Source organism: Quercus suber, unplaced genomic scaffold (assembly GCF_002906115.3).
Source record: "Quercus suber isolate HL8 unplaced genomic scaffold, Cork oak 2.0 scaffold_205, whole genome shotgun sequence".
Taxonomy (NCBI): Eukaryota; Viridiplantae; Streptophyta; class Magnoliopsida; order Fagales; family Fagaceae; genus Quercus; species Quercus suber.
This window is the reverse complement of record NW_027069663.1, coordinates 816,356-825,382: the sequence shown is the minus strand read 5'-3', so window position 1 is coordinate 825,382 and position 9,027 is coordinate 816,356. Positions and strand designations below refer to the sequence as shown.

The window sequence follows — 9,027 nt, the reverse complement described above, 5'->3', positions numbered from 1 at the left end:
GGGGGGGGGGGTGGTTAGAGAGAGAGAGAGAGAGAGTTCGATGTATCTCCAGCTTACATAATACCTTTTGGGGGAGGAAGATTTGGGGTGGACCTATCACTCTTTGTGAAAAGAGTTGGTATCTTGTGTGTCAAACATATGGAGTGCACCTCTCACAAGCATGTAGGTCCTATAATTGTGGGGCTCACATACTTGTGAGAGAAGAGTGATAAATCCCCACGATACATTTTACTTTCTGGGTGTAATAATTATCTCTTTGGATGCATGCACTATTTCTTCCACAACATGTAGATTCCACATTATATCGCTTTATTTTTTGTTTGTTTGTTTGTTGAGTAGTTCTACATTATGTCATAGTCAAGCAGAGCATCTTATACATAGGGTGTACGCATTTTCTCTTATAGCGTGTGGACTTTGCAATCATGGAATCCACATTCCACATGTTATGAAAGTAAGGATGCATATATTGGACAATATAATCCACACATTGTAAGAAGGATGATACATATATCTCATTATCTTTTAAAAATTAATTTAATAACATAAAAAAAAAAAAAAAAACCCAAATCTAAACTAAGTGAGGAATGTTTTTTTTTTTTTTTTTTTTTTTTTTTTTTTTGGCCCGGGGGTTGGGGGGTGGTGGTTTTGGGCAAGAAGCCTATTAAAGATCACATATGACTCACAATATTTTACAGAGAAGCCCTCATGAAAATCTCCAAGTGTCACCAGACATCACTGTTGCATTGCTTGCTTGGGTTGCAATATTTGAACAAGGGACCACAATATATCCATTCTGTGTATGTTTCTGTTGTTCTGGCCCTGTATAATTAACAAGTTTCAAATAACCGAACATTTGAAATACACATGATCCATAAGAACCAAATATCTCATCCAGAATTCTGAACCTACCTCAACTACAAAACATATCCATGTCTTCTCACCATGGGCTTCTGTTACACCTTTTAAGATTGTCAGACCCAAGCTTCTGATGGCTTCTGCTATCTCAAGAAAATGGCTGCATTCCTCACACAACATCTGCACATATCAGCCATAGTGTAATACTGGAAACATATAGAAAGCAACAAGGATAAGGAAACAAAAAAAAGGAAGATGATAAAATAGAGGTGCATCTTCTTTGGAGAAGCAAATTGGACTGGCATGCATAACCTATTCAGTGGTTTCTTCTTGTTTATTTTCTTCTTTGCCTTGTGTTATTCCCAAAATAAAATAAAACCTTTCACAAAATTTTATGAACCGTGCATACCTCTACAAGCATCTGTCCATTCTTGTTAAGATTCTCTACTATTATTGAACAAACTTTCAGATGACCTCCCACCTCCACTGCCCAGCTTGAACCATGTTCAGAACTAGAGCATGATACCATACCTGGTTCCTTGTTATGCAACTGCAAATTCAGCAGTAATATATAAGAAGAAAAGAGAGTAACATATTAAGTCATCAAACATACAAGTTCTTTCTGATAGGCAGTAGATGGTCAAAAATTTAAATTGGATAATATCACTTTGAAGCCTGGCAGTTTGTTACATAGCAGAGGGTAGGGAAAAGTATATATAACACTCAAAGATTCCACGTACAAACAGTGATTATTTTACCAGCACTTGATTATAATTCCACAAGAGTGCTAGGAGGGAGTCCACTCCAATCATAAGTAATTATCTAAAAGCACTGCCTCATAATTGAAAATTAAAAATTCATTTTCTTCTTCTTAATTTATGATGAGAGCCTGGTTAAGTTCTTTATCCACCAAGCCCAGGTTAAAAGATAAGTGACACATTAAGACCAAAGCCTTACCTTCAAATTGGCACATTTATTTAGCTTGTCAGCATGCTTAGTTATGCTTTGCAGAAAGAGCATGTGCTTGATTGTGCGTTCCAGCAGTGAATCAATACTGCACTGCGCAACAATCATGAAAATTTCAGCATATTATACATAAAGAACTGCAAATATTGCCAGACCAAAACCCAGCAGGCAGAATGGATTGCAAGAAAGTTACCTTTGATCCGTTGGGCACCAAATCCCGCAGCTCCTTAATACGATCTTGGATCAATTGTCTGTCCCTGGGCCTAGGCCTACAATTTTCACCAGGCCTGGCTCTTTTTTTGTTGTTCTTAGCTGGTTCTGATGATCTCTCCAGCTGCTCGCTACATGAACTTGGACAATTTGATGAAAAACCTGTTGGAGATATTGCACCACAAACCCCCGATGAGCTCAAGCAATGCTGTTTGTCATCCCCTACAAGAGAGGACTTCTCAAATGAATAAGCTGCTGACGTGATAGTATGCACAGTATGGCTAGAAGGCTCTGGACTGACTTCAGTTGTCAACAGAGATTGCACTGGTTTACAGAATGGTTTCTCACTTTTAATATCACTACCACTTTGGCAAACATTGGCTACTACAGCTTCTAGAAGATGATCAGGGTGAGAGTCAGATGTCAACTGGCTACTGCTCATCCCCTCTGGCATCGCAAGAGCTGTTCTATCTTCAGTCTTCTCAGCTTGCCAATCAAAATAATCACTCTTTTTCAGAAAAGCTGGTCCGAGCACTTCTTGGAGCTCACATCCAGCAGGGAAATTCAAAGATGTGTTCAATATATCCATATGGCTTGACTCAGTTTGAAAGTCCAATTTGTCCAAATCTTTGTGGACTTTCATTTCTAAGGATTCAGGTTTCTGCAACAGACCATTTTCATAAAAACCTATACCATCCAACTTAAATCTGTCACAAACAGCTGAGTCGAGGAGGTCTGAAGATAAGTACGTGAAATCAACTCCAACCTTATCAGCTGGAACTATAACATCATATAAGTTAACACTATCAGTAGCAGAATTGTGTGAGAATGAATTGGCATTGGATTCTGAACACACCCCCATATCTTTGCAGCCACTATTCTCCCCTGCACATTTCCTGTCATCAACCACTCTCACCCCTACTAGTTTCTGATGCTCCAAATTGACAATTTTAGACTTTGACGAATGAAATTTTGCACTTTCATCACCTCCTGAAGTGGATAACTCAAGCCCCCCATGATTATTGACCACTTCAACTGCTTTTTCCTGATAAAAATCATGTGGTGGAAAAGCATAGGAACTATCACTGTCTTTCCCAAAATATGGAAACATGGAAACCCAAACATCTGGCCTTTCTCTGTCTATGGCTTTATCTAAATTCCGTAAGCCATCAGGAATTATCTCTGAAGCCAAACTATTTGTTGACATATGTTGCTGAGAAAAACAAGAATATTAATGTGTCGCACAGTGACAAATTATGATGTTGCTTCATTTATGTGCATGAGAGAGTTACCAGGCGTAATAAATTCTTCATACTACATTGTATTGGACTAGGAATATGCTCCATAGAAGAATCTTGAAGGGTCAAAAAGACATCTCTAATATGATTCACCAGCTTCATATCTTCATTGACCTGCTTTTCTCAAAGAGGAAATAAATATAAAAGTAAATCCAGCTTTAAATGACATGTAGGTCATGAGTTTAAAAACTTCAGCACGCATTAATTTTGCAGATCCTTATAACCAAGCTAATACATTACTCCCATGATGGTCAAAATAGAATTGAAAGTTCATTACTGAGAGATATTGCATACATTAGTACTGAATGTATCCTAAAACATCAAGAAACTAACAGTAAAAAGATGTAGGATAAAATTGAACTTATAGCGTAAGAAATGTGGGGGCATGCTGTGAAGAATCCAAGCATGTGAATCATAAATTAGGGGACAAACAAACTGGATAAACTGTGACATGTTAATAGCAATTCACATGACGCTTTAACAGATCAACTTGGAGCAGAATACATTATAAATTTGTTAACTAGAAGCAGACACAAGAAAATCATTGCCCCAGTGGTTTAGTGGCATCAACACTGCCCCTTATTGGCAATAACTGCTCCACTCCAAATAGCTTTTTCATCCACTATAATGACCTGGTCTTAAGGTAGACATCAGCTAGGGTTTTGTATCTTACCACTTATACTAAAAGGAGGAAGAGAAGATATATAAGTTCACTGTAGCAAAATAATAAAATTAATTACACCAATCACCTTACGGCCTAATGGCATGCAGCTCCCTAATTGTCTGGTGTTCAACCCCTCCTACTTACATTTAGCATAAAAGACAACACTAATAAAGATAAGTACTCAACCCAATGCTTAAATGTTGTAAATTTTGACTCTCAAATCCTCAAATAGTCAAATCCATAAACTTAGTATGGTAAAATGTGGACTTGACCAAGCATTGAGCTTGACATTATTAAGATATCCTGAGGTGCTTCATTGAATCTGTTATGGTGTGAATGACTTAGCAGAATTTTCACCCAATTATTATAAAATCCACGTTTTATATTAGTGATCCTGCCAAAACAGGGCCCTGAGAGAGGTGACTTGGTGATATATCCGTCCTCTCACCATTACAATGGTCACTATTTTTTTTAGTGTAAAAGCACCAATAATCATCAATAAAGCATACAAACATGAGAAATTTGATCAGTTCATCGATCACTATTCACTGCAGAAGCAAGTATTGCAACAGAAGTGAATTATCATCTGAATAGCTATAATACCAAACACAGCAATGTTGAAAAATAAAAATAAATAAATAAAAAACAAAGAAAGAGCTAAGTTCAATATCTATCCTGTAGCCCCATAGGAAACTGCACAAACATCAACTTGGAGTAAAAGTTTCAGTAATCATGCATGATTGTGACAATGCAACAAAAGAATTTTGAACTTATCGTACTTTATTTAAAGAGCCAAGCTGTACAACTCCATGCGGGGCAACAGAAACAACAACAATAGTCTACAGGACAAAACAAGAACAATATTGTTAAAAGGATATCAAAGTGGATTAGTGAAAACCAGAAACCATAAAAACAGAGAAAAACAAGATACATAAATGGAAATGTTGGACCACCTAAAACCATATCTCCTACCATGTAGCCATCAACTTATCACAATACAACTAATAATAAGTTATCTGTTTATTCATCTCTGTTGTCCAAATGTTAATAAATTGCACCTCAGGTTATGATAAGTCAGTAACACACGTAGCAAATTAGGAGTTGAATGAATACCTCACTCTAATTGTTATTCTACAAGGTAAGGTTAGTTTAATCTGAGTAGCCTATCAGAGTGGCATGCACCACTACTGATAGTCCAAGCAGAATAAAAGCATGCATTGGTCCAATGGTTGGAAGACATTTAGATGCTTAGGTGTGGCACATGGACAAACAAATAGTATCTTGTGATTCACAGTAATATATATATATATATATATTTCAACATGCTTTAAGTAAACAAACTTCAGTAAATTAACTGGTTGTTCCATTATCAATCTCACAAGCCAATTAAATACTAATGCAACAAATGAACATCAGGTCCATTGTATTTCTCATAGATATTATTATGACCTATAACCATAAAAATATAAAAATACAATGGGGGAAAAAAATCAATGGCATTTAAGTGTATCACAGAAACAAAATCCTTCGCTATCCCTAGCAATCATCAGTCATCACAAAGTTAAAACATCAAAAGAAAGTGGCATACCCTGATCCCCGCTGAAAATTGTGTTTGCCACCCATCGCAGTACTGAACATAACAAGGGAGGGAAAAACAGATTAACAACAATAAGAATGAATGGTGAATCAATTAGATAGGTGCTGAGCTATTCTTAAAACAGAATTAATCATCATACATGCAAATAAGCATGTTATTTAGTTTCATTGAAGGAAGTTCAGCACCTCGTAAGATAAGCAGGAATTTGTAACATGCTTATCTGCAAAGATCCACTGATGCTTTCCGGTAACTGCCACCTGTCCAACAATCCTGGGAAAAGAAAGGATTAAAATGTAAAGTTAACCAGTGATACTCTAGATTAGTCATCAAGTTCCTATTCTTCATATGCAATTTTTCACAGTTATGCTGCAAACCGAAAAGATTGACCAGGAGCATAAGCTTATTTTAAAGTGATAACCTAACGTTTTCTCAACTTAAAATCGCCTGTTTTATGAAAACTTAAAAGACAGGTATATGGGATTTGAAAAGGAAAAATATAAAATATGCGAGATGTTCAGAAAAATGTCCTTGTATCACAGTAGCATGACAAGAGCACCCCATATAGCATATCAAATTGTGAATAAGTGAGAAGAGTCCTACCCTTCTCCCAGAGAATATACATGATACGACATCTTTGCCACAGCTAACCCTAGGGGATCATGCGAATAATGGCCATCAGGCAACTTCTCCTGTGTCTTACTGCTGTAATTATTCGCCAAAGCGTCATGTTGCTCATGATGGCTGTCATAGTAAGCATCCTCCCACGTCAACACCCTGCGTAAAATTATAAAATATGCGAGATGTTCAGAAAAATGTCCTTGTATCACAGTAGCATGACAAGAGCACCCCATATAGCATATCAAATTGTGAATAAGTGAGAAGAGTCCTACCCTTCTCCCAGAGAATATACATGATACGACATCTTTGCCACAGCTAACCCTAGGGGATCATGCGAATAATGGCCATCAGGCAACTTCTCCTGTGTCTTACTGCTGTAATTATTCGCCAAAGCGTCATGTTGCTCATGATGGCTGTCATAGTAAGCATCCTCCCACGTCAACACCCTGCGTAAAACAAAAAATAAAATAAAATAAAATAAAATAAAACACCATACCCCGGGCCAGAATGAAAATCACCCTAACATACCATGATGTTCATTAATTCAGAAGAATTGACCAAATCCCACTTAACACAACATCAATAATTTTGATAGAAACAATAGGATTTGAACCCATGACACATCCGCGCCATAATGATTACTCTCTTAATTATCAGACCAACACACCAATTAATTTTTGTCCTATTTGATGATAAGACAAGAGAACTTTCCAAGTTGAGTTGACTGTACAACCCACAACCCAATATTATTATTATCAATATTTTCAAACCTTCTTACATACATATATCCAAAAAAAAAAAAAATTTGTTCATATTTAGATGCATAATAAGTTCCATTTCCCTTAATATAAGTTCAAAACAACCATGACAAACTCCTGTCAACTTAGAAAACATTAAAAGCAAGTAATTAAGCATACAGAAATTTTAGCTTAAACTAAATCCAAACAAACAACATCTACTTATTTATGAAGGAAAAAAGAAAGAGATTAAGAAAAAGAAAGAAAGAACTGACATCCTGGCGCGATATTTGAACTTCCAAAAGACTGCATATTTCCAGCCAGTATTCAAACAGAGGGTCCTCAACTTCTCACTATAACTACCCATCTTTCTCTCTCTCTCTCTCTCTCTCTCTCTCTCTCTCTCTCTCTAAAACACTACCCCCTCCAAAAATCAAAACAACTAAAAACTCACTCACAAAACTCTCTTTTTTCTTTCTCTCTCTCTCTCTCTCTCTCTCTCTCTCTCTCTCTCTCTCTCTAAAACACTACCCCCTCCAAAAATCAAAACAACTAAAAACTCACTCACAAAACTCTCTTTTTTCTTCTCTCTCTCTCTCTCTCTCTCTCTCTCTCTCTCAGGTGTGTTTGTTTTTCAGAGTTTTTCTCTCTCTAACTCCCTCTATAAGAGCCTCTACCAGCCTGCTTTCTCCGCAACCCAGCTCGCCGCTTTATCGGCGGTCCTACTGTCGGCAATAGCAGACTATCCCTTCCCATTCCTCTCCTTTCCATCAACTCCGAACACTTCCGATCCAGATTTCTCTAACCCTTCTTCAACTTCCACAAACTCTCCCTTTAGCTTATATCAGACGACATCGTTTCGTTTCGCCTCGCTTTTTGCTTCCACAATCAACAAACAACAAGCTAATACGTTTTCGTTGAATTCGATTCAATTCAATTTCAACCTTCAACTTCAAGGTTTCACTTTCACTTTCAGCAGGTTTTTCTTTCTTTCTTTCTTTCTTTTGGGGGGGCGGATTTGGTTTTCTAGAGAGAGAAACAAAGAGTGGATTTGATTTTCCTTTTCTTTTGTTTTGTGTGTTTGGTGCAAAGAATAGAAAAATAGTTTCTCTTTTTTTTTTTTTTTTGTGTGTATGCGCTGTGCGCACACGGCTCAGTTTAGCTTTTAATGACAAGATGTGAAGGCACTAATACTCCTACGCATTTTATATGGTGCGCATGATGCGCAGTACGCACCACTTCTTCATTTTTCTCACTTTCTTTAATAATGCGCACTTTAGCTGTTGTTGTTTGTGGTGTGAAAATTTTTAGTAAAGGAAATTTAGGCATAGATTGAGAGAGAACAAGAAAAGAAGACAAGACAAGGGGCAATAGAGAAACTGAGAAAGAGGAGAGGCTATATCTATATTTAAGGAAAATTGGGTTATTGAGTACACTTTCTAGGTAGTGTTTTTAGATGGCCAACAGCATCATGCCTAAGTGAGGAAAATGCTCCTTATCTTCCCCAACATTTTTCAATCCCTTTTTTGAAACCTTAATGAAAACTTACCCTCCTATCTCTCTCTCTCTCTCTCCAAAAGTCCTTTTCAACAATCATTTTATTGCCCAAAAGTTGTGACACCCACACCCTCATTTTCCTTTGTCCCCATTCTTCCCCCCTTATAATAAGATTTAATCAAAACTAAAATCGAAATCAAAATTGAAAATTTTAAGAAAAATGTTACAGTTGTTATATAAACTATTTGCAAACTTATATGATAATGAATGTAACTAGCAGACTTTTACAACATAATAAAAGATTGTCAAAATTATTTCTAAAAATATTGGTGACATATCAATTAGTAAAGCTTATATGACAAAAATTGAGTCTTGTTAATACATGCCCTTAAGGACAACTTTTGAAAAGTTTTTTATATCACTTTCATGTGAAATATAAAAAACTATTAAAATAATCAATTGTTTTTTTCCTTTTCCATAAAAATTTCTAATAATTTTCTAAATTAATACCTTTAAGATACATTTAAGACATCTATTAACTTTTCTCTTAAAAATTTGTAGTACCCTCTACAACGGTGATTGATA

General features: G+C 36.3%; 1 protein-coding gene across 1 annotated transcript; it reads right to left on the bottom strand.

Moving 5' to 3' along the window:
- Positions 1-627: 627 nt before the first annotated feature.
- LOC111983707 (transcription factor bHLH155) lies at positions 628-8,301 on the bottom strand. The gene is made up of 11 exons (XM_065779343.1): positions 7,221-8,301; positions 6,481-6,654; positions 5,776-5,860; positions 5,582-5,623; positions 4,773-4,832; positions 3,324-3,443; positions 2,015-3,244; positions 1,813-1,914; positions 1,265-1,405; positions 910-1,035; positions 628-819 (listed from the first exon to the last, which is right to left on the bottom strand). Exons 1-11 carry the CDS (start codon positions 7,310-7,312, stop codon positions 733-735), a joined length of 2,259 nt encoding a protein of 752 aa, XP_065635415.1. The 5' UTR covers positions 7,313-8,301; the 3' UTR covers positions 628-732.
- Between the last annotated feature and the right edge of the window lie 726 nt (positions 8,302-9,027).

Excerpts from the sequence above, each read along its gene's own strand:
- LOC111983707 (XM_065779343.1), bottom strand. The coding sequence starts at position 7,312 with ATGGGTAGTTATAGTGAGAAGTTGAGGACCCTCTGTTTGAATACTGGC. Across the intron at positions 5,861-6,480 it reads GTATATTCTCTGGGAGAAGG|GATTGTTGGACAGGTGGCAG; the intron begins GTAGGACTCTTC and ends TTCTTTTCCCAG. Across the intron at positions 5,624-5,775 it reads ATTCCTGCTTATCTTACGAG|TACTGCGATGGGTGGCAAAC; the intron begins GTGCTGAACTTC and ends TGTTATGTTCAG.